General features: G+C 38.6%; 2 protein-coding genes across 3 annotated transcripts in view; both read left to right on the top strand.

Annotated features, from left to right (window-relative positions):
• svilb (supervillin b) overlaps window positions 1-14,536 on the top strand; it is an 80,927-nt gene extending 66,391 nt beyond the window's left edge. The window contains exons 30-40 of one of the 2 annotated variants that reach the window (XM_051699088.1): window positions 904-1,051; window positions 1,133-1,430; window positions 2,820-2,974; window positions 3,054-3,156; window positions 6,714-6,921; window positions 7,201-7,334; window positions 8,424-8,579; window positions 8,673-8,816; window positions 8,963-9,087; window positions 9,922-10,077; window positions 13,650-14,536. In XM_051699088.1, coding sequence (XP_051555048.1) covers window positions 904-1,051; window positions 1,133-1,430; window positions 2,820-2,974; window positions 3,054-3,156; window positions 6,714-6,921; window positions 7,201-7,334; window positions 8,424-8,579; window positions 8,673-8,816; window positions 8,963-9,087; window positions 9,922-10,077; window positions 13,650-13,736 — 1,714 coding nt within the window. In that variant the 3' untranslated portion in view covers window positions 13,737-14,536. The remainder of the gene's footprint in view (window positions 1-903; window positions 1,052-1,132; window positions 1,431-2,819; window positions 2,975-3,053; window positions 3,157-6,713; window positions 6,922-7,200; window positions 7,335-8,423; window positions 8,580-8,672; window positions 8,817-8,962; window positions 9,088-9,921; window positions 10,078-13,649) is intronic. The other variant, XM_051699089.1, reaches the window with a different exon arrangement.
• A 2,582-nt stretch (window positions 14,537-17,118) lies between these two features.
• On the top strand, window positions 17,119-24,680 carry LOC127441221 (uncharacterized). The gene is made up of 3 exons (XM_051698396.1): window positions 17,119-17,173; window positions 17,806-18,174; window positions 18,606-24,680. Exons 1-3 carry the CDS (start codon window positions 17,119-17,121, stop codon window positions 18,920-18,922), a joined length of 741 nt encoding a protein of 246 aa, XP_051554356.1. The 3' UTR covers window positions 18,923-24,680.
• Window positions 24,681-26,703: the final 2,023 nt, after the last annotated feature.

Genomic DNA, 26,703 nt, shown 5'->3' with positions numbered 1-26,703 from the left:
AATTGTTGCTGGAGGATTTAAAAAATTATTTTATAGATACTGCTGTGGCGGATTTAACAAGTATGAATTCTTGCAACCATCGGTTTTAATTACAATTTACTCTCCAGAGTGAAAACATTATATGAGATGTAAAACTTTCTGAGACTTGAATGCAGATCAATGGAGGATTCAGTTTTGTGATCCGTCTAGCGCCTCCTTGTGTAAATACAGCTTTGTTTCTCACAAAATAAATTAATTAATAAGAGTAAATTATAGAGACTGTTGTGTGTGAAAATCCCAGGAGATCAGCAGTTACAGAAATACTCAAACCAGCCCATCTGGCACCAACAATCATCCATGCGATTATCTAATCAGTCAATCATGTGGCAGCAGTGCAGTGCATAAAAACATGCAGATACGGGTCAGGAGCTTCAGTTAATGTACACATCAACCATCAGAATGAGGAAAAAATGTGATCTCAGTGATTTGGACCGTGGCATGATTGTTGGTGCCAGATGGGCTGGATTGATGTTTTTTGTTTTTCGCACCATTCTCTTTACACTCTAGAGACTGTTGTGCGTGAAAAATCCCAGGAGATCAGCAGTTACAGAAATACTCAAACCAGTCCATCTGGCACGAACAATCATGCCACTGAGATCACATTTTTCCCCCATTCGTATGGTTGAACATTAACTGAAGTTCCTGACCCATATCTGCATGATTTTATACATTACACTGCTGCCACATGATTGGCTGATTAGATAAGTGCATGAATAAGATGATGTACAGGTGTTTCTAATAAAGTGGCTGGTGAGTGTATATTTTTGGGTGAACTATCCCTTTAAGTGTATTAGCTTTTTATTATTGTGCTTGAATATGTATATGTATTAATATGTATGGTGGTGTCTGTGATCTTTTTTATAGGAAAGGTCAGGGACGTCCAGACTGGGCTATATTTGGCAGACTTACTGAACATAATGAAACGAGTCTTTTTAAAGAGAAGTTTCTGGACTGGAAAGATGCATCTGTGTTGTCACCTAAAAATGCCGTTGAGCAGCCCTTCCAGCAAAAGGTGGCCAGATGCTTGCTTGCTTTCTTTCTTTCTTTCTTGTCATCACTTCTCTTTATCTCTCTTCTCTTGATAATGTTTCAGGAGTCTCTGAGCACAGACTCTCGCTCTGAGTGTCGGGCATACAATGCCTCGCTGATGCTGCCGGTCGTGCCGTCGCCCATCAGTACAGTTCTGGATGGTCAGGATGTGGGTCGAGGGCACGGTCCAGTGGAGAACGGCTCTGAGGACTGCCTGCGCTCACTGGAGATCAGCACGGTGGGTGTTGATGTCTGGCACATATTGGAGTTCGACTACAGCCGTCTGCCCAAGCAGAGCATCGGCCAGTTCCACGAGGGAGATGCTTATGTGGTGAAATGGAAGTACATGGTGAGCGCCGCAGGTCAGTAACCGCACCAGGAGAAGCGTTTCTGTGCTTGCATAGAACTACATCTGTGTGTGCATGTCATGTGTAATAAATGTGTAGTTTGATAGATGGAATTCTAATAGGTAAAACTTTAGCCTGTTTTTTCTGAAATTATGTTACCAATGATTTTAATTTGCTTTTATTTGGCCATTAAGTTTCATAAAGGGTGCATCAGTAGACTAAGTTCACGATCCTTCAGGGATGCGCAATTAATCAAAATAATATCAAAATGGCGAGTTGATCATATGTGATTAATAATCCACAAAAGGGTAAAATAAACATGGTCTGTGTGCGTTAAAGAATATACAGATGACGTGCTGTTCTGTGTGCAGACTGTGCACTCGCTGGGCAGCGTGCTCAGAGCAGTTCACGTGCATTGTGAAATCATTGCAGGTTATTATCAAGAATATGATTTTTGCCCTAATATCAAAGGTCTTACTAGAAAAAAAGAAATTATGATCCTACGTGAATTTACTTGATAACAAAATATGATCGTGCCTGGTAACATGCATGTAAAATGGCTAGAAATAGCATTTTAGCTTAGCGTAAAGCTGACAATTTACACAAGGTTTATTTCTATTTCTTCTGCTCCAAACTTACTTCAAACTTACTTCTCTGTCTGCTCATATGAATGTAACACATCATAAGAAAGTGTTTCACTGCTGTTCAAATGCTCTTTGGATCACATCATTTATATGTATAACTGTTTTCCATCTGAAAGGACTAAATATTAAATGAAACAAATGACAGTAAAATGCAAAGTAATCTAATAAAATCACTCTATGCAGAGCCTCTTCCTCTGAACTTTGACCTTGGAAGTTCTTTTCCACAACATTTTGTATTTTTCAAAATACAACATTTAAACATTGATAACACCAATAACATGAAATTAAGGGACAAAATATTTTTAAATTTAAATTATTAATAACTTATTTTGTTTTGCTTTATTGCACACTTGTTAGGCCTTGCACTCATTCCTGAAAAATTCCTGTACATTTCAAAGAGGTGGTGTACCAGATGAAGAGAACAAGCATTTTTTTCAGGCAGCTGATGCATTCAAATATATTTTCAAAAAAAAAAAAAAAAATGTGTGAAACGATATAGTCAAACAAACCATTTTATATTGTTTAAGAAATAAGCCTTTTCCATGACTGAATATTCAAGGCACATGTCACCATATTTTGATAATGAACCTTTGTCTTATTGTCATGTCTGTGTAACCATCAAACTAAAACTTTTACAACTTTTTAGGTGCAAAAAATGCTGCAAAAATATAGAAATGACCACTTTAAACTTTGTATGCAGCTATAAGACTGTCAGTGGTCTCTTCCAAGTGTTTGTCATTGGATGTGTGTCTGTGTGTAGTGGGAAGCAGGCAGAAGCCGGATCAGGTGCGTAGTGCAGGTCCCGGCAGGGAGAAGTGCTGCTATTTCTTCTGGCAGGGCAGAAACTCCACTGTCAGTGAGAAAGGAACATCAGCGCTGATGACGGTCGAGTTGGATGAGGAGAGAGGAGCTCAGGTAGGACAAGAAATGCTGGTTACACACGGTTCACTGCTTTCTCTTTCACTCACTCCATCTTTCTGTATCATATATTTAGATGCAGGTGCAGCAGGGAAAGGAGCCGCCTTGTTTCCTGCAGTGTTTCAATGGGGGGATGATAGTGCATTCTGGGAAGAGAGAGGAAGAGGAGAACATTCAGAGTGAGTCTCTCTCCTTTAACACTCAAAAATTTGCAACACTCCTATTTATGTTTATGTCTGTTCTTTGAGAATGTTCAAAATGGCAAACTGCCTACTATATTTGAAAGAGAGTAGTATGCATACTGTGCACACTGTGGAAGTTTTCTGTATGCATCTACAGCTGTATCTGTAATACCTAAATTATATACTACATTCTATCTGAATGACATATAGTACCACATACAGTGATGAATGAACCAAAAGCAATATCAACCATGATTTTTTTAATCATCTCTTCCTTGACTCATAGGCCACGTCCACACTAATACGTTTTCGTTTGAAAACGCATCTTTTTCTCTACATTTTGTCCTTCAGTCCACACTGAGATGGCATTTTTGTCAGCGAAAACTGAGCTTATTGAAAACGCTCTACCAAGTGGATACATTTGAAAACGCCATGTTCAAGTTGCAGCGGAAAACGGATATATCTGAAAACGATGATGTATTTTTTATCATGTGATGCAGTCATGTGATCCATTCAACCAAAACAATCAAGATGGCGGCCCGTGTTATAGCACCACTGTTGTGCCTGATATTCAATCTGATAGCGTTATCAAAGCTAAATGTTATTTTGTACAACATTCACATTGCATTCCTTCAAAGGCAATGGGAAGTTTACTCTGAATTGGTGCCCGGCGACTGAACTTGAGGACAATTGCATTTCAGACTGTACATGTAACAGCGATTTTTTTTCACATGCATGTTAAGGGAATTTAAGCGTTTTCATACGTTTCCGTGTGGATGAGCAATTTTTGGAAAACGCTTGAAAATGGCAGTGGACGGAGAGTGTTTCAAAAATGAAAATGCCATTTTCAAATGTATCCAGATTATTGTAAACGTAGCTATAATGTGATTAGACTGCCAGAAGTTAGGACATTTGTCCAGAGCCCCTTAGTGGATGCTCAATTTTTTGGGAGTTACCTTGCAATAGCTTAATGCATCCCTTATGAAAATTTTCCATGGTTTTACTACAGTAACTATCGTTGAACTATCGTATTTGTAGTAAAACCATAGTAACCACAAAATGGATTACTACAGTAACCATATTTTAACCATGATATTTGTTATGAAGTCATAATAATAATACAGGAAATCCAAAACTAAGGTAATAAAAATCATTTTGCAGAAAAAACAATGAAAAATAACTAAAGTTTTACTGTAGTAACAGTTTAATTTGTGGTTCAAGTACCAAGGTTTTTATCATGGTTTCCACCAAAATACATGCCCAAAAGAAAATTAATCATTCATTATAGTAAAACATCTCAAGTTACCCATTTAACCTTGGTTCCCTAAGATGAAGGGAATGAGACATTGTGCCAGTAAGCTGGCGCATTGGGGATTTCCTTCTCTGAGTTACAGTAGTTGAAGCCCTTGTACAATAATGCCAATTCTCTGATTGGCAATGATGTTTGAGCCCCACCACTTTAGGCGCGCAGTTGGCCTATATAAGTGGGTGCGAAATCACCATTCCCTTAGAATTTTCTGACTGAGGGACAGATAGCGCATCGCTCGCACCTTCAAGCTCTGAGTCAGTAGTATGGCCAGCTTGCGCAATGTCTCATTCCCTTCATCTCAGGGAACCAAGGTTACAAGGGCGTGAAGGGCATGGATAAAACCGTAGGCATGTAGCCTTTTCTGGGTTTGAGGGTGGCCTTTGAGAGACCCGGCCAGAATTCCAGACATGAGCTGTCGACCAACAGCACTTGCATTTCACCCACCCATTTAACTGAGTCTAGAGCTAGCAGGAGTGTGGTCTTTAAAGAGAGCGCACATAACTCAGCAGATTCCAAAGGCTCGTGAGTGCCTTCAGTACCAGGTTCACGTCCCATGTTGGGACTGTAGTAGGGCAAGGGGAGTTTAAGCACCTCACTCCCTTAAGGAACTTTATGATTAGATCATGCTTGCCTATAGATGAGCCAGCCTCTAGGGCATGGTATGCCGAGATAGTCGCTACATAGACCTGAAGCGTTGACGATGTAAGACCTCCGTCCAGACACCCTTGGAGGAATATGAGGATCTCAGCTATGGAGCAATTCACTGGGCTTTGCCACGTGAAGAGCACCAGTCCGCAAACGCATGCAATTTTATTGCATAGAGGCATCCCGTGGATGGTGCTCTAGCCTGCAGGATGGTGTTCATAACCGACTGAGCTAATTTCAGCATGTTTGACGAGCTCCATTCAGGGGCCAAAACTGCAAGTTCCAAAGCTCCGGCTGGGGATGCCAGATCGCACCCCGTGCTTGAGCGAGGGGGTCCCTCCTCAGCGGTATTTTCCATGGAGGGCCATCCAGTATCTCCATCATCTCCGGAAACCAGGACTGATTGAGCCACTTCGTCGCAACCATTAAAATCGCTTCCCTGTCCTCTTAGACTTTGCTGATGACAGAATGGAGGAGATGTACGGGGGTGCCTGTCCAGGTGCCGAAAGCCGGATGTCCGTCGCACAGTGCGCCCCAGCCTGTGCTGGATGCATCTGTGGTCACCACCTTTCGCCTGAAAAACTGCCCCAGCATGACACTCTGCTGGTAAAAGGCTGGAGCCATCCATGGTTCTACAGCAGCCATACAGCGGCAAATAATGCCAATGCACATGGGCATGCCGTGGTACACGATGTTTGAGCCAGCACTGGAGAGGTCTCATATGTAAAAGACCTAACGGTGTGATGGCGGATGCTGCTGCCATAAAACCCAGTGCTTTTTTAAATAACTTCAGTGGAAATGTTTTCCCCAGTTTGAACTGAGACACTTAAGAATGGTCTGGACACGCTCACTGACATTGAGGCCTAGGCTGTTCAAATGCCAAAGTAGTAAGTCCCTGTGCTCGCACAGCAGAGCATCTAATTGGGCTAGTAATAGCCAATCGTCGAGGCAGTTAAAAATGCGCATGCCGCTCAGTTACAGTGGAGCGAGGGCCACATCAGTACACTTTGTGAACATGCAGGGAGCCAGGGACAAACCGAAGGAAAGGACTTTGATCTGATAAGCGGTTTCCTCAAATGCGAATCTCAAAACAGCCTGTGGTGAGGCGCAATTTGTACATGAAAGTACGCGTCCTTCAGATCTGTTGATGCAAACCAGTCCTGAGGGCAGAAGGAAACCCGAAATAATCGCAAGGGAACGCAAAACTATTGCGAGGGAATGCAAAATTTATTGAGAGAACGCAAACTATTGCAAGGGAACGCAAAATGATTTCAGAAAATAAATTTCCTCTCTGTCCTCTAAGGGGCTCCGTATATTTATTTACACAAAATTGGATGGAATAAAACTCACCATATTAATACACTGTGTACTGTTTTATATGCTTAAAAAATAGGCGGCATACAGTATGTACTGTGCCGGAAGCAAAACACAAGTATTCCTTTCCAAAAGCCCTTGTGCCTGTTTCACCTCTTTTGCTTGTCATTTATACATTTTTATATTAGATTTTTTGAAAATATCAGTTTTGTCTTTTTTTGTGTGTTATTTTTCTCAGTTTGTACTCTATTAGAGTGTATTTGACCTCCTCCTCTCTTTGTATCAGATGAATGGCGTCTATACTGTGTGCGTGGTGAGGTGTCAGTAGAGGGCCACCTGCTGGAAGTGGCATGTCACTGCAGCAGTCTGCGATCACGCACATCAATGGTCTTGCTGAACATCAACAAAGCTCTGATTTACCTGTGGCATGGCTGCAAGGCACAAACACACACGCGGCACGTAGCTAGAACCGCTGTGGACAAGATCAAAGAGCAGTGAGAGTCTCTACACTTTTAATGTGAAATATATACAAAAACATGCACAATAGTAAATGAATAAATCATATAAATACATAAATGGAATGCACAAGTGTACCAATTCAGTGTTTGTACTTTGGTTTAATATAAGTTATGCACTGAACTGGAATATAATGCATATTATATATTAGCAAACTGAATACAAGTATACATGACTGAACATTTGCACACATTTGGTAAAAGTTGATAAACAGAATAAGTTTGAACTTTATTCACTTTGTTCCCTTTGTTTTCGAGGCGACCACTGGAGGCGGGACTTCACAGCAGCTGTAATGTGACCATTCATGAATGTGAGGAAGGTTGTGAACCAGTGGAATTCTGGGAAGCATTAGGCAGGAAGGACCGCAAAGCATATGACTGTATGCTTCAAGGTAAAACGCATGACGTCGTAACTGTAATGTATAAGTTTGATTAAAGGACTATTTATTTCTCTGCTTTAAAGATGTGTATGACTTTCTTTTGCAGAACACAAATTAAGATTTTTAGAAGAACATCTCATCTCCGTTGGTCTGTACAATGCAAGTGAATGGGTGGCAAAATTTTAAGCTCCAAAAACCACATAAAGGCAGCATAAAAGTAATCCAAGACTCAAATGGTTAAATCCATTTCTTCTGAAGTGCTGTGATAGGCGTGGGTGAGAAACAGATAAATATTTAAGTCCATTTTTATCATAAATTCTCCTCCCAGCCCAGTAGGTGGCGATATGTACGAAGAATGCGAATCGCCAGGGGGCCTGGATAGCTCAGTGGTAAAAGACGCTGGCTACCACCCCTGGAGTTCGCTAGCAAATTGGCCCGGTTGCTAGGGAGTGTAGCGTCACATGGGGTAACCTCCTCGTGGTCGCTATAATGTGGTTCGTTCTCGGTGGGGCGCGTGGTTAGTTGAGCGCAGATGCCGTGGTGGATGGCGTGAAGCCTCCACACGCTCATGTCTCCGTGGCAACGCGCTCAACGAGCCACGTGATAAGATGCGCGAGTTGATGGTCTCAGATGCGGAGGCAACTGGGATTCATCCTCCGCCACCCGGATTGAGGCGAATCACTACGCGACCATGAGGACTTAAAAGCGCACTGGGAATTGGGCATTCCAAATTGGGTGAAAAAAAAAAAAATGCGATTCACCAAAAAAAAATAAGAATATGAAAGTGGAGAGTGATAGTAAAAAAGGACTATCCTGTGGAAAAAATCCACATCTATCATAACACTTCAGAAGATATGGGTTTAACCACTGGAGTCATATGGATTACTTTTGGAGCTTCAAAATGTTGGCACCCATTCACTTGCATTGTATGAGCCTACAAAGCTGAAATATTCTTCTAAAAATCTTTGTTCAGCAGAAGAAAGAAAGTCATACACATCTGGTATGGCATGAGGGTGAATAAATGAGTGAATTGTAATTTTTGGGTGAACTATACCTTTAAATCTCCCTTTCCATATTTGTTTTTCTCTCTCCTTTTTCTAGACCCTGGCAAGTTCAACTTCACCCCACGCCTGTTTCAACTGAGTAGTTCTTCAGGTGAATTTGTAGCGCAGGAGTTTTACAACCCCTCCAGAGCTCTAAACCTGGTTTGTTCCCTGCCATTTCTACAAGAAGACCTGTACGCTGCCGCTCAACCAGGTAAACAGAATGACACTTATTCTCTCAGAAAACATGAAACAATGAACTATAATGATGCATGCTTGTCACTTCTCTCTCTCTTTCCCTTTCTAGCTCTGTTCCTGGTGGATAACTATCATGAAGTTTACCTGTGGCAAGGCTGGTGGCCACAGGATACAGAGAGTACCGGTTCTGCCCGCATCCGCTGGGACTCCGACAGAAAGTGTGCCATGGAAACCGTGCTGCAGTACTGCAGAGGTGGTTGACAGCTTTATTAGCCAATAATTGTTTGAGTGAGGTTTTCCAGCATAGTAGAAAGTACACACCAGACATTATTCAACAGAAAATTACAGAACTCTATCAGACCTCTTAGAGACTGATAATGGATGCTTCTCTTCATCTAGCAGAAAAGAACGAGAAGAAGCCTCAGAAGTCATATCTGATCCATGCTGGACTGGAGCCTCTGACCTTTACAAACATGTTCCCCAGCTGGGAGCACAGAGAGGATATCGCTGAAATCACAGAGAGGGTGAGACTTCTCTCTCATACTTCATAGAGACAAATAGTCTGTAAGATGTCTTCATAGACAGCATTTTAGTCATCATAGGCACGCTATGGATGTGAAGGCTGTTCCATACAGTAGACAGCAAAAGTATGCATTGCATGTATCTTTATTGGGTCAGGAGATTCGGGAATGCATTGTGACCAAAAGTGACATTTTTCATCCAAGATAGTTGGGTTAGTGTAAATGTCCATTTTAAATTTTACTATATTTTATTGGTTTTATTTTCTATCAGTACTCAATAGGTTATATAATTAAAAAACAATTTGACCAAATATTTTGTGTGTGCTATGTATTTTTGTAATTGTCAAATTTGTTAGTTGCCTACGTATACAGTCAGTGTGTGCTAAAAAAAACAAAAGTGTTAAAAATGCTAAAGCATTGTGTTTCTACACAGGTTTGTCTTAAAGGAATATTCTGGGTTCAATACAATTTAAGCTTAATCGACAGCATTTATAGCATAATATTGATTACCACATAAATTAATTTTGACTCATCCCTCCTTTTTTTTTTTTTCTTTTTTTTTAAAGCGGCAGCAAAAATAGAGGTGACAGTGAGGCACTTACAATGGAAGTGAATGGGGACTAATTTCTGAACGTTAAAATACGCACTTTTTCAAAAGTATAGCCACAAGGCAATATGTGCGTGTAAATATGATGATTATTTTTTTTTTGTTTTAAGAAATTAATTTTTGTGGTAATCAACATTATGCCACAAATGCTGTCGATTGAGCTTAACTGGAATTGAACCTGGAATATTACTGACATTAACATATTCAGTTTGTGTTTGTGTTGTGTGCAGGAGGCAGAGGTGTGTAATCAGATAATTCTAGTGGAGGATGTTTTGGCTCGACTCAGTCAGAGCATTTATCCTCTCGCAACACTGCAAACTCGCCCCCTTCCCCATGGGGTCGACCCCCTGCGACTCGAGGTGTACCTGTCAGAGGAAGACTTTGAGGTAAGCCACACACTCCCGGTAGAGCACAAGCAATGACAAAGTCATGGGTTTGATTCCCAAGGAATGCATGGACTGATAAAAATGTGCCTTGAATGCACTCTTAAGTTGCTTTGGATAAAAGTGTCTTCCAAATGCCTAAATGTATATGTAGATCTTTTCATATTAAATGACTGCTTCTGAGAATTTGATGTTTTGCCATTCTGACTCTAGGCTGGGCTTTAGGGAATTCCGTGTAGGTAAGTGTTTTTGTTCTGACATCGACCGATGTCACAGGGATAGATTGTTTCTATGGTGACTACTTGAGCACCATTCACTGACTGCCTCACTTGTTTTATGCTTCGTTTCCTTCTTTTGTCTTCCTTACTTTGGACAACTTCTCTTGTCCAATCTTTCTTCAGCTGAAACCTGGGGAGCTCTTTGACACCTAAACTAATACACACATGCATGCACACATAAACAGAATATGAAAATATATCACATAGATTTCAAATGCTGTTTTTTTTTTTCCAGCAGTACTTTTCACATTTCTGAGAACTTGTCGCAATGTGTCCTAACTAGGTGTGATACATTAAAGCAAAGTAATAATTGTATGTTCCTTGGACATTTCTTACGTGTTCAGATACACATTCACATTGACCGTGATCTACAGTGATAAAGCAATCCAAGGTTATTCATTTTCAATGAGAGTTGGCAAATTAAGGGGCGACATGAGCAACAGCAAGAGGTGAACAGTTCCGTCACTACTAGGGACAAATAGTACAGATATTAAAAGGGATGAACAGGTCCAATACTATTAGAGATGAGCAGTACAGATACAACTAGGGACGAAAAGAACAGATAAAACAAGAGATGAACAGTACAGATACTATGAGAAATGAACAGTACAGGAACCACTAGAGACGAACAGTACAGAAATGACAAGAGCAGTACCGTTACTACTGGAGACTTACAGTACAGATACCATTAGGGGTGAACAGTAGTGGTGCACCGATCAGAAAATTTGAGGCCGATACGATCTCCGATATATTTATTTATTATTATAATTTTAACACTAAGATCGGCCGATACCGATATAATTTTTTTTTTAATTAACTTAATGTTAGTTACAACATATACAAATTACATTTTTAAAATCAAAAGTTGTATTAGATAATATTAGTTAATGCACTATGAACTAACATGAACTAACAATGAACAATTGTAATTTTATCAACTAACATTACAATGAAGGCTGTAAAAAATGTTCATTTTTTGTTCATGATACCTAATGCATTAACTAATGTTAACGAATGGAATCGTTTTATAAAGTTACCAAAATTACATTACAATTACATTAATTGTGAATTGCTAACATTTATTTGTTTTGAAACAGTTATGAATAGTTCTGTTGTCAATATCAAAAGGTCATTGTGTCATACTGGTAAGCAGTAAAAACTATGAGAGCATCACACACAGCAGAGATACATTCAAAAATATATCCATTACAAGCTCCTCCAGTGTTTGTTGCATCTGTACAAACTGCTCCAGTGAGAAATCATTAATATCTATGTTTTGTTTACACAAATCACTATTTATTAAGCAAATGCATGAAGACGTGGTGCCGTTATGGTTATAATGTAATTGCTGTGATTAGTGGTAATGTGACCAACATTAATCTGATTTAAATTGGGATCCTCAAAGAATATGAGTGACTGATGAGATATTGAGAGCACCTGGACAGAGTGCATGTTTATTGGCACCGCGAGTGAGCATATTGAAGGGAGTGAAGCTGAAAGCGCTCATGATCTGATTGTCACGACTCACGTTACATCACGTATACTCATATTTGTATATGCATGTTTATTTGTTGTTTAATTAGTTTTTATACCCGTTTGCAGTCTCTTTATCATCTCCGTGCTCACAGTGCAGCGAGTCAGAATTGCTACTGTAATGACTCTGAAAATGGGCAACTTAATATTCATACACGTGTCATTCTTACACATTTTTAAAAACAAACCTGCATATTCATCTGAATAACAGCATGTCTGGAAGTTTAAATTTGTGAATACTTAGAATTGCCAACATTTCACTCTCCAGAGGCCACACTGTCATGCATCAAGGGCTGAGAAAGCTCTCATTCATTAGAGTGGCAGTGTATGTGTGATTCCATGCGTGCTGCAAAAAAGATCGGCCCTGATTCTAGGCACGATCGGCCGATTGCCGATCACAGACTTAAGACGAAGCTCGGCTGATTTAGATCAGTGGCCGATCAATCGGTGCACCCCTAGTGAACAGTACAGATGCTTCTTGGGACGAAGAGTACAGCTACTTCTAGAGACGAACAGTACAGATATTACAAAGGATGAACAGTACAGATAATGGGGATGAACAGTACAGATACTATTAGTGATGTACAATACTGATACTACTAGTACGACCAGTACATATACTACTAGGGACAAAAAGTAAAGCTGCCACTAATACAGTACAGATATTGCAAGGGACCAATAGTACAGATACTACTAGGGATGAACAGTACAGCTGCTCCTACTACGGACAAACAGTACAGATACTACTAGGGACAAACAGTAGAGCTGCTGCTACTACTACAGACGAACAGTACAGATACTATCAAGGGACAACAGTACCGATACTATTAGAGACAGGCAGTATAGATATTATAAGGGACAAATGGTACAGATGCAACTAGGGACGAACAGTACAGCAACTACAGTACTAGGGGTGAACAGTACAGCTGCTCTTACTACAGACAAACAGTACAGATACTACTAGGGACGAACAGTACAGATATTACAAGGGACAAACCGTACAGCTACTACTAGGGATGAACAGTACAGCTGCTATTACTACAGACAAACAGTACAGATATTACTTGGGATGACAGTACAAATACTAATAGAGACGAACAGTACAGGTACTATTAGGGACATACAGTAGAGCTGCTAGTAGGGACAAACAGTACAGCTGCTACTACAACAAATGAACAGCAAAGATACTACTAGGAACGATGGTACAAATTCTAATAGAGATGAGCGGGACAAACATTAAAGCTACTTACAGGGATGAACAGAACAGCCACTACTAGGGAAGAACAGTGTACTATGAAGGTCAAATAGTACAGCTGCTTATATTAGGAAAGAACAGTACAGATACTACTAAAGATTAACAGTACAGATTCTGTTAGAGACTAACAGTATACTACTAGGGATGAACAGTACAGGACACTGAGGTGACCTTCAGCATATGTACATCAATGTTTGTATGATTGTACATTTTTGGAGCCCTGCCCACAATGAAATCTAATTGGTTCAAAATCTTGCTTTACGTAGGGATATATTAAACATCAAATATGTTCTGACTGGCTGTGAATTTGTCACTTCACACTTTGTTTCATTTTCAAAACGACTTGACTTTAGATGCTTCTAATCACACCTAATTAGGCCACAGTGTTACTGCAACCCTTTTCCCTCGCCCCTTTTTTGAAGCTGAATGTGTTCCATATATATGAATATTAGTACATATTTGTACATTTGTGTCTCCCTTCTCTCAGTTAGATTTTTCTGTGTTCTCAGAGTGTGTTAGACATCAAGAGAGAAGAGTTTGACGCTTTGCCTGGATGGAAGCAAGTGAACCTGAAAAAAGCCAAAGGACTCTTTTAGAAACCTGACAAAAAGCTGTCATGATGACAATTATCCATTTCCACCATGGCCACCAGTTCTGCGGTCACCTCAGCAGTCTGACCTCTTTTGGTTAAGGGAGGTAGTTGTGCACTTGAGAACAGGGTAAACGGTCAGGTCAAAGGTCACTTTAGGATCTACAGATGCACCTGCTGTGGTGTCCACTTTTGATGTATTTATTAAGTCCGTGGAGGTGATGTGTGTCTATGTGGGTTTGTCTCCTCATCACGTTTATGCGCATGTCAGGATTTATAACGTGCAATCTGTGAGGATTACGTGCTTGTTACATCTGAAACAGCACCTGTAATTACTGATTATCTTGTTCACCTCCCCATTCAGGATGCCCTTCGTTGAGTGCCTCTGTCTGGGGGTGCATTGCTCTAATCTGCGCTAAGGTTTTGTTGTAATGTGTGTCTATGTTTGAGAAGTCTGCTGCATTATTTAAAATGTATAAATTCGTAGGAAACAAACAATTACAAATCATGTGTGATGTCATATGTCTTAGAATATTCTTGTTATGATTCAAGAGGAGTTTACATGCTACGTCTGTGTTTTTTCTGTGTTCTTTCTGCGTATGGCTGATGGTTGTGGAGGTGATGAGGTGTGGAGGTGATGTACAGTATAGTGCCTTGCTTTTGTGTACAGTTTCTATACCAAACACACACTAGTCTGCATTTCAAAGACTTTCTTTGTGATAAAAGAAATAGTAAATAAAGAAAGCATATCAAAATAATTTCTGTCCAAGTATGTCTTATTAAACATTATTAAAAGTATCTGAGCAATAACTTTGGGAACTTTTAATGTATAAAGTGTAAAGAGACTGTTTAGGTGTTTGTACAAATTTGTCTTCCTTCATTGGCTTGACTGTAAGTGTGTGCTGCTGTGTTTAAATGCAAGTGAGTTTCAGATGCAGTGGAGGCTCCTGTCCCGACTGATGTCTGGTTCATTAATGACTCCTATACTGTAAACGTCATCTGTAGAGGTCATGTTTGTGCACTTTGATATTGGTCTGCACAAGTAAAAGTCTTCACTGCTAAGTGAAGACTGTGCGTTCTAAAGAACGATGGCAGGAAACCAATAAGGTCCCCACAGTTCATTGCTTCACATAGGCTATTGACACATGCTGTAAGCGTTCATTGCCTATGCTGATACCACCCTTTATAGCTGTGCTGCTGTGTACTTTATCAAATTGAATAATAATGGGTCTTATTGGTCCAGTTGCTAATTGTTCTCTCCTTAAAACTGTTTTCACTGTATCTTTGTTTTATTCTATTTTCAAGAGGTCTCTTCATTCTTGAAATGGTCTGAAAGATTTGTTTACTACCAAGTCTAGGGACAAAGGTAGAGAGCATGGGTGAAATGCATTAAAGGGATAGTTCACCCAAAAATCTTTGTCATAAACATCTGGGATGGCATGAGGGTGAACAAATGATGAGAGCATTTTCATTTTTGGGTGAACTATCTCTTTAAGCATAATATACAGTGCTGTGAAAAAGTATTTGCCCCATCCTGATTTCTTCTGTTTTTGGGTATATCTCCATATACTAAATTGTTTCAAAAATTAAAACAAAATCTAACATAAAACAAAGGCAATCTGAGTAAACGCAAAATACAGTTTTTAAATGATAATGTTATTTGATGCAAAAAAAGTTATCCAATACCAACTGGGCTTGTGTGAAAAAGTATTTTCCCCTTAGTTACTAAATCCCCATATCTATGAAACTGCATTCATAATGGGGTTCAGCTGGACTAGACACACCCAGGCCTGATTACTGAAACTACACCTAAATACAACTTTTTCAGCAGCAAGTTGGCTAAAAGGTCTCACCCAGTAGCACAATATGCCAAGGGTGCAAGAAATTCCAGAAATGATGAGGAAAAAGGTGACTGATGTATTTCAGTCTGGGAAGGGTTACAAAGCTATTTCAAAGGCTCTGGAAAGAACCCTAACCCTGCAAAGAACCACAGTGAGAGCCATTATCTCCAAATGGAGAAAACTTGGCACAGTAGTGAACCTTCCCAGAAGTGGCCAAACTTCCAAAATTCCTCCAAGAGCACAGTGACGACTCATCCAGGAAGTCACAAAAAAGCCAAGGGCAACATCCAAGGAACTGCAGGCATCTCTCGCATCAATAAATGTCACTGTTCATGACTCCACTATCAGAAAAATACTGGCCAAAAAAATAGCATCCATGGAAGAGTGGTGAGGCGAAAACCAATATTAACCCAGAAGAACATTAAGGCTCATCTGAATTTTGCCAAAACACACTTTGATGATCCTCAAACCTTTTGGGAGAATGTTCTGTGGATTGATGAGTCGAAATTGGAACTGTTTGGAAGACAGGGGTCCCGTTTCATCTACCATAAATCAAACACAGAATTCTACAAAAAGAATTATGCAGCAGACAATGATCCAAAGCATAGGAGTAAGTCCACCTCTGAATGGCTCAAAAGAAGCAAAATTATAATTTTGGAGTGGCCTAGTCAAAGTCCTGACTTGAACATGATTGAGATGCTGTGGCAGGACCTTAAATGGGCAGTTCATGTTTGAAAACCCTCCAATGTGGCTGAACTAAAGCAGTTCTGCAAAGAAGAGTGGGCCAAAATTCCACCACAGCATTGTGAAAGATTGATCTCCAGTTATCGGAAGCGTTTGGCTGAAGATGTTGTTGCTAAAAGTGGCACAACCAGCTATTAAGTTTAATGGGGCAGTTTGTTTTTCACATGAGTGATATAGGTGTTGGATAACTTTTTTGCTTCAATAAAAAATAAATATATTTTAAAACTGTATTTTGTGTTTACTCAGGTTCCCTTTGTTTTATGTTATATCGTATTTGAAGATCTAAAACAATTTAGTATGAAAAATACTTTTTTACAGCACTGTATATACTGTAGGTAACTATGATTGTGCTCTTGTTCTTTCAGTACAAGTGAAGAGTTTTTAACCTGATAAAATCATTCAGAGATGCCTAGGCATATTTAATTGAATTGTCCATTCTAAACAACATGTCCAATATTATTTCATTTGACAAAACTAGAGGAACTGAAAACAAAAACTAGATGAATAGACATGAAGACAACTGTAAGATATATATATATATATTTAGAAGGGGCCCCCCGCCCCCTTCTGGCATCAGTTTATCAAACCAAAAAGCTCTTAAGATATCAATGCAATATGTTCTTCGAAGCTGCTTTGAAACAAAATGTAGCCTATTGTCAAAACCACTACAGTATATAAAAAGATGGATTTGTTGGTGGGTGGATTTGAAAGCATTCCGGAGAGAACTGAAATAAGCTCAGCTTCCGTTTCCCATCTCAAGTCACGACAGAGACAAAGACTGTTCCTCTCATTCTGTTTGTTATAATGGCATTCACTGACCATGTCATAATCTTCATTACTCTTGTGGTCTTCTATAGTGGTAACATGTCCTGTTGACTTAGAATTGACTGTATGTTTGCTGCAAAATCGCAGATTAGTAATTTGAATGTCAGTAGGCCTATATAGTAATAGATTCATCAAGATTTTAGCATGATAATTAAAAACAATATACTGTATGTGCAAATATATGAATTTTCCATTTTTATAAATGTACAATAAATTTCTGTCCAATGAACATTCTCAATTTTTAGTTGAGAAGAACTGAAGAAACTCGGATTATAAAACATGTAATCTTAAATGTTTTATGTGTTTAGATTTTTGGATCCTCAAAATACTTTTCCATAGCCGTAGATTCAAAGCAGTCTTGTGTGGCAGCATTATTGTTTAGGTCTGAGTGAAATTTCTGTTGCAATTGCTTGAAATTTAGATGTTTCACAACTTTATTTTCATGTAAGATTGAATTTATCTAGCAAAGACAGACGTCCAAGTAACAAAAGTAAACTAAATTGCAAAGAAGATTTTAAACTGGTTAAACTTTATCTTTTAAATGGATAGCTCACCTAAAAATTGATATTCTGTCATCATTTACCAACCCTTGATGTTGTTCCAAAACTGTATGACTTTCTTCTGTGGAACACAAAAGGAGATGTTTGGCAGAATGACTCTCACCATTCACTCTCATTGTATGGAATAAATCATGCTGTAACTCGTGTACATTTTTCTCCTCCTCAGTGTCCAGTGAGGAGTACTCTGTGTTTGTGCTGACAGGAGGTTCTGTTACACTGGATATACCAACTGATGAACTGCCACAGTTTAATACACTGGTCTGGATGAAGGGTAAAGCAGAAAATATAGTGCGTTTTACAAGGGAGCCTAGAGTTATAAAACCTTACAGTCCATATATGGACGGAATGGAGTTCAATACTGAAACGTTCTCTCCAACACTGAAGAACATGCAGAAGACAGACAGTGGAATCTACAGAGTACGAACAACTAGAGAAAATGAGACCGATGATATTGTATATGGAGTATCTGTTATAAGTGAGTTTATTAAGGGAGTTATTTTGTAGGAGTCTATTGTCATTCATGTTCTTATGTTCATATTGATAAATTTAAAGTTTCTATAGTGTAGTTTCCTTTTTTGATCTAATATACGCACTGATATTGAGAGGTCTAAGAGTTAGGCTTGTTGATATTTCCTAGTAATATATTTTTCTAGTAACAGAAGCATATAGGCCCTTCACTTTATTTTAATCAAACTATTATGCTTGGAATTGCTCCTTGTGAGTGAAATCTCTAAAATATATTTTTTTAATCCTCATCCAGTAATCATGAATGACTTGTAAAATCATGGAAATTCTTAATTAAAATTTTGTGGAGACCCTGTTTAGGTGTTTTTTTGAAAATTTGCTGTTGATTTTTATATAATGTTGCATTATTGATCTTCGTTATATTTTGTTTTTTTTTTTCAGATGCAGTGGAGTCTCCTGTCCTGACTGTTGTCTCTAACTGGTCCAGCATTGACTTTTGTACTGTAATCGTCACCTGTAGAGGTCAAGACCTCACACTCAGCTCTACCTATCAAATTGACAGCTGCTCTCGTGTGGAAATGGCATCCTCCCGCATCATCACGCTCATCCTGCATTTTACTGAGTACTCCATAATCTGTAACCATAGCAACCCAGTCAGCTGGAAGAGTGAAACAAAGATACTGAACAACTCTGTTCCCTTCATAAAAGTAAATGCATGTCCTATTCTAACAAATGCACACACATATTTTGGGGATTGAAATTTTGTAAACAGTTTGTGTCAACTATTAGTCAAATGAAGACATTTTATGCTAATTTAAACTGAACTTGTGCTTCAGTGATTGTGTTAAAATAAATCTTTCCAGACTTTTGCAGAATAAGGTATTTGAAACTGTTTTGCAGGTGTAGCCATGTCTACCCCTGCTGGTGTGTCTCTGTGTCTGCTGAAGACAGTGCTGTTCTCTGTACCCCTGATGCTCATGATGTCTGCAGTCATAATTGTTCACATCAGAGAGAAACTGAGATGTTGTTAAACTTTCTATTTCTCTCTCTCTCTGTGTTGGAGTGGATGCTGGGAGTGAGTGTATGGAGCGTTGTGATTGTGAGCGTGAGTTGTGACTCTTGTGCTTTAGGCGAGTTTTCCACTCTTACTTTATATCTTGGTTCCTATTTGGTTTATTTTTGGTTTTGTTAAGTTTAGGATTATTAGTTGCTTTTTAGTAGAATTAGCAGGTTGGGGAGCTTTTAGGGGGGTTTGTGGATTGGGCCGTTCTGTTTCCTGTGTTTGTGAAGCATGACATCCTCAAGTGCACGGGGTTTGGGTTCACTCACGCGACGTCATGGAGTGAAGGTGGCATCTTTGGTAAGTGTGGAGGATTGTTGTTTGGCTTTGGGTGAAGTTGTGGGGCACGAGAATGTCCTATCTGCTTCTAGAATGAATAGTGCAACAGTAATCTTTCTTATTTCAGTAGATAAGGCAAATGAGGTAGTTCAAATGGGAATTGTAATTGATGGTGCCGTCACTCCTGTTCTTCCACTCTAATTACCGTCAAAAAAAGTTACTCTTTCAAATGTTCCCCCGTTTATGAGTGACGAGATTCTATCGCAAGCATTGTCTCTATGGATCATGTGATATGAATCATAAAAATTCCAATTGGGTGTGACTGTGACTCTCAATTATTGAAACACATTGTGTCCTTTAGAAGGACAGAGTATATGATTGTGAAAGATGACGTGGATTTAGTCCTGGTGCTTGATTTTCACGTGGAGGATTTTGATTATGTGGTTTTTATAACCACTGACAAAATCAAGTGCTTCGGCTGTGGTAAAGTGGGGCACCTGGTCCGTGCTTGTCCCAATAAAAAAAGAGAAAATTGATCGCTTATCTAATGCAAATGGGGACAATACAATCAACTCTGTTGAGCCGCCCACTGATGAACCTGATGCAAACTCGGCTGGGTAGAGTCAGCGGCAGTGCAGGTGACTGATAATGTGGGATTTCATTCTGCCAAAATCACGGATAATGGTAATTGTAAGCAATTAAATATATGAATCATGCAAAAGATCTTGAAAATGATGGAGACAAAGGTGATTCAAGTGGTAAAATGGCTATGCAGTTGGAAATGTTCGGGAAGTTGACGGTAATGAAACTGAGTTGGAACAAACAGTGTTTAAGGTGCCATTGAAAAGAAAGAGGTCAGATAGAGTTTCACTAAGAGTTTTAGTCCAATTTCTTATCAAGTTGAAGAAATTGTGAAAGGAAGACTCTTAAATGTAAGAGCAATTTTCAAAAATCATTTGTGTATATGCACGAATTTCAGCTGTGGAGAGAATGTTGTTTCTAGATACACTTGATTCTAATTACAAAGTTGCAGTACTAGGAATATTTATTTGTAGGCAGAGATTTTAATTGTACAGAAAATTGGAATGATAGAAATCATATTGAGCTCCATATGCCTTCACGTGAGTGTCTAATTAAGATTATTAATATGCAAGAATTAAGTGATATTTGGATAAATTATTATGATAGACAGTATACATGGACTCACGCTCGTGATAATGTTTTATATATTGATAGATTGGACAGGTTTGATGGTTTTAAACATCAGCTGGGTATTTTTAAAAGTTGTTACATCTCGCCCCAAAGTGTATGCTGGCATTTTAATAAGTATTGAACAGATGGATGCACCATCTAAATATTTCTTTAGCCTTGAGAAGAAAAATGGACAAAAATGTTTTATTTACTGTATGCTTTGCGTTCTGAGGCTGGAATAATTTTTAGTCATGCAGATATGTGAGGAAGAGCTTGTGGTTTTTGAGAATTTATACAAGAGTGAGTTGGGAGCGGGATGGGGATCTAAGAGTGCCTTTTTTGACAGGTTGACTCACGTGTCAGAGGGAGCAAATGCGGAGCTTTCAGGTGCTTTAAGCCTGGGGGAGTTGCATAAGGCCCTTCAAGGCATGGGGTCTGGGAAAGTGCCAGGGATCGATGGCATACCTGTTGAATTTTATAAATCCTTTTGGACAGAGGCAGGGGAGGATCTATTACTTAATGACAGTTTAGGCAAAGGCAGGTTGCCTTTAAGTAGCCGTAGAGCTGGCATTACTCTCCTACCTAAAAAAGAAGACCTTACTGAAATTGAGAACTGGCGTCCTGTCTCGCTCCTCTGTTCTGATTATAAATTGCTTTCTAAGGCTCTAGCTAATCCACAATGTTCTCAGCGAGTCCACTGTTTGCAACGTGGGTGGAATTTCTGGTTGGCTAGAGGAAGTGCTTGCTTGCGTGTCATGCAGTTCGAGTCATGCTTTTTAAATGTTGTAAGATGTCTTTAAAATTCCCCGGACAATGTGTGCAGTTAATGGTTATCCTAATAATCAAGCGAAACTAAAGTTTTATCTAAAAGACCAATGTTTGATCAGAAATCACTCGCAAAGCCCTCCAGTCCCAGATGCTGCTTCTTCCATCGGCTGCCTACAGAAGGATTCACTTAGGAACATCTGTTTGAAAAAGCTTGGAATAATTGGCTTGTGTGCTCTTTTCACTTTATTGGCAAGAAGTCAACAGTGGGGATTACTTATATTATCCACCGTTACGATCCGTCTACGTCCAGAAATGGAGCGCAATTAATTACATAAACAATAGCATAAACTAACAGGAGTGTGTACATGTGTTGAAAGTTCATTAGACATATTGTGAGTTTGTTAATTTCTATTCAGCTTTGGTCTTTGAGAATGCTTCACATGTTTTGGCATTATTACTGATTATAAAAAGGAACTGTGTTTTACCTGAACTGTCTGTGAGGAGTGATGATGTTTTCAACTGTTTTCATGCTGTGATCCTAAATGGATAAATTCTACAGTGAAAGACCATAATTATTAGAAGAGACATGTACAGTAGTGAGATGTTTTATCCCGTTTGAAATTAATTGTATTATGATTTTACTCTTTCCTGCATTTTTCCTGCCTGCAGTTCACTTTCTTTTAAGTGTCTTTGCAGAATGTGCATGTCTTCCCGTAAGAGGAAAAGGTGATTTGGAAAACAGTGTGGACAATAATTCAGTATCAATTAAATTGATTTGTTCAGTGCTTTTAATAACACATACTGTTTTATAGGTGCTTTACAGAGAACACTGAACTTTTGTGTACAATGTTTATAATGTATGTCTAAATAAATGTTTATTTGTATTGCATGTATTTCTTTTTGTTCGGTACAGTTTATTGTGTGGCTGCTAAGACATCGTGATTTCCTACACAAGATCAATAAATTCAATTTTTCAACAGGATCAGTTGTTCAGTCAACACTAAAACATTTCATGTGGGTTATAGCATTTAGATACGGAGATTATGTAAATTGCCAAGATTGTTAGATTGTGCTTACTACACGTTAATCTCCCGCAAAATAATTGTATTTTATCTGAAAAACAGCAGCATGACAGTATCATCGCCTCAGTCCTGCAATACACGAGCACCCTGCTGTCTGGACCTCTCCTGTATTTGCAGTAAGTACATAACAAACTCTTCAGGTTCTGACTAGACTCAATTTAAAATAACCATAATTATCTACAGCTCTCAAAACATGTCCAACTTTACAGCTGTGAAGGCGCTAATAGGCTACATAGTTTTTCAGGTTAGTCTGCTCAGGTTCTTCCATCGATGAATAAAGTCTCAACAAAATAACTAAAATGCTTCTATTTGCGATATTTGGCCATCATCCTTATGCTGATGATGTGGTGGTTTTCATGAAAATTTCAGAAGATTTTACAGTTTTATCATCAGCAAAGTTAAACTGGAACAAGAGTGAAGCTTTTTAACTTGGACATTGGTTAAAAGGGAAACCAAACCTTCCTGGTGGTTTAGCCTTGGGAAAATGAGGTTTTAAGTATTCAGGAGTGTTTTTAGGAGATGAAATGGCCATACAGAAAGATTGGGAAGGGGTCATTGAAAAAGTGAAAGGCAGTCTTGAAAAATGGAGGTGGTTAACACCAAAAATGTCATACAGAGGAAGAATGTTAATTGTTAACAATTTAGTAGCTTCATGCCTCTGGCCTGTCTAGATCCTCTTCCACAACTTTTAGCAAAAATTCAAGCAAGTCTGGTAGATTTTTTTGGGGATAAATTGCATTAGGTTCCGCAAAGTGTACTGTATTTACCCAAAGAAGAGGGTGGGCATGGTTTTATACATTTACAAAGTAGGACAGCAACTTTTCACTTGCTGTTTCTACAAAGACTTCTTTTTAGATCAACAATGAATGGTTGACGGGGTGTTACATGCTCAATATTGCACAAAACTGAAGGACTGGGGTTAGACAAATCCCTGTTTTTAATGGGCCCTCTTAAATGAACACAAATGGAGTGCCAGTGTTTTATTTGCAAACTCTTTAAAGTTTGGATTCTTTTTTGCTCACAAAGAGATGAGAACACTTTTTCTCTTTACTGGCTTTTAGAGGAGCCTTTCATTAATGGTGCACGTAACAAACAGCAGTTCTTCTTTTTATGGACTTAATGGACTATTGTTGAATTAGAAAATAATCACTTTGAGAAGTCTGATTAACACAGCTGGAATGGACTTTGAAAAAATAGAGGAAGTAGCTTTATGCCTAAAAGTCAAATCTTTGCGGTCAATTGCACAGATGCAATCAAACTGGAAATCTTTACTCAGAAATGAGAAAAAAAAGTTACTAATGGACATGGAGGAGTAAATACTCCTAATATGGAAGACTTTTTTCCAAGAGTGATTGTGTTGACTAAATTATATGGTTGTAACATTGTGTTTGGATTTATGTACAGCCACTGGTAAAACATTTTATAAAACGTGTTAAATAAAAAAAATAAAAAAAAGGTTCTGAATAATAAAGTTGACACACCTTGGCGCAATGTACTTGAATTAGAAGAGAATGTAAAACCTTAATGGAGATCCCTGTATAAGCCACCGTTATCAAAAAGGTTGGGTGATATACTGTGGAGAATTCTTCACTGTGCTATTGCTGTTAATGCCTTCGTTTCAACTCTAAATCCTGAGGTTAGCGCTGATTGTCCTTTTTGTTTAAAGAGAGAAACTGCTTTTCATGCTTTTATGGAATGTGATAGACTGCAGCATTTATTTATGGTTTTACAAAAGTTGTTTAATTATTTTAATAATTTTTTTTTTCTATGGGAATTTTTATATTTGGTTTTAGATATGTCAAGAGGAAGAGTTTTGTTTGTCAATTGCTACATTTTATTTTAGGTCAGGCAAAACTATCCATTTATACGAGTAGGAAAAATAAGATTGAACAATTGTCGGGTCAAGATGTAATGTTATTTATGAATCTGGTAAAATGTTAATTGATTTCTGATTTTATGTCTATGAAGGATCTTTTGAGATTAAATGGTGTGGCAATGGGGCATTGTTTTTTTACACTTTTGCTGTAATTATAATTTTTGTGTGATTTATTTATTATTATTACCTTAAGTGTGTGGTATAAAAGGTAACTGTGATTGTTGGAAAAAAAAGTGTTTGTTTAATTGTCGTGAGTAATAAAAGGCTTTTTCAAATTCAATTCTCTCTCTCTCTCTCTCTCTCTCTCTCTCTACACACACACACACACACACATTTTTTTTTGGTGTTGAGGACATAACACTGACTTCTGTTGTTTTTAGACTGAGCTAATTATATTTTAAACCTAACAATACCCTTAAAACTATGCCTAACAAAAATCGTTTTACATTTTTTAAAGTTTTAGTAAGTCCTTATTTAGTATGTGCAGTAAGCTGCTTTCATCATTTGGACCGCTGGCTGGTCAATATAATGTAGGTTGGTAATTTTGTCCAACACACAAACATAGCTATCTTCTGTAAATGAGGACATAGCATAAACTTCTATTGTTTTTCTGTAAAGCTAAACCAGACCGAACAGTTGTTCAAAAGAAGACCTGCATGTCAAAATTATACTCATGAAAATCATACCGAGTTATTTTAGTGAAGCCGAGTCACTTTGATGGGTTGTTTTCTGTTGTCATATGAATTTGCAGTGAGTAATGCTGTGGCCAAAAGAAGCACAGCTTTTGTTAACAGTTTCTTTGGTATTTACCGCAATGTCTGCTAACCACAGCAGTAGACTTTCTAATAGTACTGTGAAACTTCTAAATACTGTTTCAGTTTCTTGCTTTTCAGGCAAAATAAATAAATTTGTATTCTTTAAAGGCACTTTTTTTTAAAGGGGTGAAGGTGTGACTGAATGTAAAGTAAGTTAGTCCCTGCTGGTAGATGCCGGAACTAACCATTTTGTGGGCAAAAAAAAAACTGTGTTTCCATTGACAGCCATTCAAAAGTAGCCGTCTATTCTGAAAATAGCTGTCATTAGCGTTCCCATTCATCTCAAAGGAAGTTACTTGGCTGGACCGGAAGTACGCAAACAGCAAGTTGCCATCTTAGCCCATTGGGAAACTCAGTTCCTGAGACAGGTGCTACAGAATGTCCCAGATCACTCAATTGTTCACTTATTTACCATATGGTGAATGCGAGTGAGTGCACTATGTGTGGAAGGACGTTGGTTGTACACTCACACCACAGTGCATTATAGGCATAAACAAGTGAAGAATGTAGGGAGTGATGTTGTACACTGAGAATTCAGCAGCTAGGGTATTTTCAGGTTCATGTTTATAGAGAGTCTCTACTCAAAAGGACACTGAGTAAAAACAGGACATCTGAAAGAAGTGGCCGCTGCCCACAAATGAGTAAAGAGAACCTGACTCACTTTCAAATAAAGATTTTCTCATCACACCAATTTAAACTTTCACTTTTTTTTCTTTTTTTTTCCAGTCACGATGCTGTTTTAGTCAACCAACAGAAACCATATCAGGGAACTGAGCAGCCAGACTATTTTGCAAGAGAGACCAACTTAAAGAGACAATGTATGATGGTAATTCATAGAGAATGTTTATATTTCTAACAATGAAGAGAGCAAACCTTAAAACAGGCATGTGACATGGTAATGATTCAAGAATCTAGGCTTGATGTTGCATTGAAACAATAACAAAACAATTAAGCTTCTGCCCAGCAGAGGGCCCATTCTGTGTATCTAGACACAAATGTACATTAGATTCAGAATCATAAAATACAATTTAATACATGAAAAACATTGTAATGTGTGGGTTTTTATACCTAGGATATACAGAAAATATGTAATTCAAGCTTTATGCAGTCAGAGTTCCATAATAGCCTCTTCAAACCAATGAGCAGGCAGCACAGTCAGCCTTCCACAAACAGCTGGACCGGGCAGAGCAGAATGCAAGGTTCAAGAGTCGTTTTCAAAGTTTCAAACTACGTTTAACTCGACACAGCATGCTAAAAGCACAGCTTGCATAACTAGAGATGCCGAAATCTAATGAAATGCTACAAAAGCGTCATGTCCGTATCAAGGTCTTTTGGGCCCCCTTACTGTATGTTGTATACTGTTCTGGGCCCCTACCTGGAAAATTGGTAATATATGTACTGTTTTTAAAGAAAACATGAGTGAGCAGGCAAGACACATTTCTTTTATTTCTTATGGGATTCATATTCA

The sequence above is a fragment of the Myxocyprinus asiaticus genome, chromosome 5 (assembly GCF_019703515.2).
Source record: "Myxocyprinus asiaticus isolate MX2 ecotype Aquarium Trade chromosome 5, UBuf_Myxa_2, whole genome shotgun sequence".
In the NCBI taxonomy this organism is placed as follows: Eukaryota; Metazoa; Chordata; class Actinopteri; order Cypriniformes; family Catostomidae; genus Myxocyprinus; species Myxocyprinus asiaticus.
The sequence above is the reverse complement of the archived record's forward strand: the minus strand, read 5'-3'. Positions and strand labels throughout refer to the sequence as shown.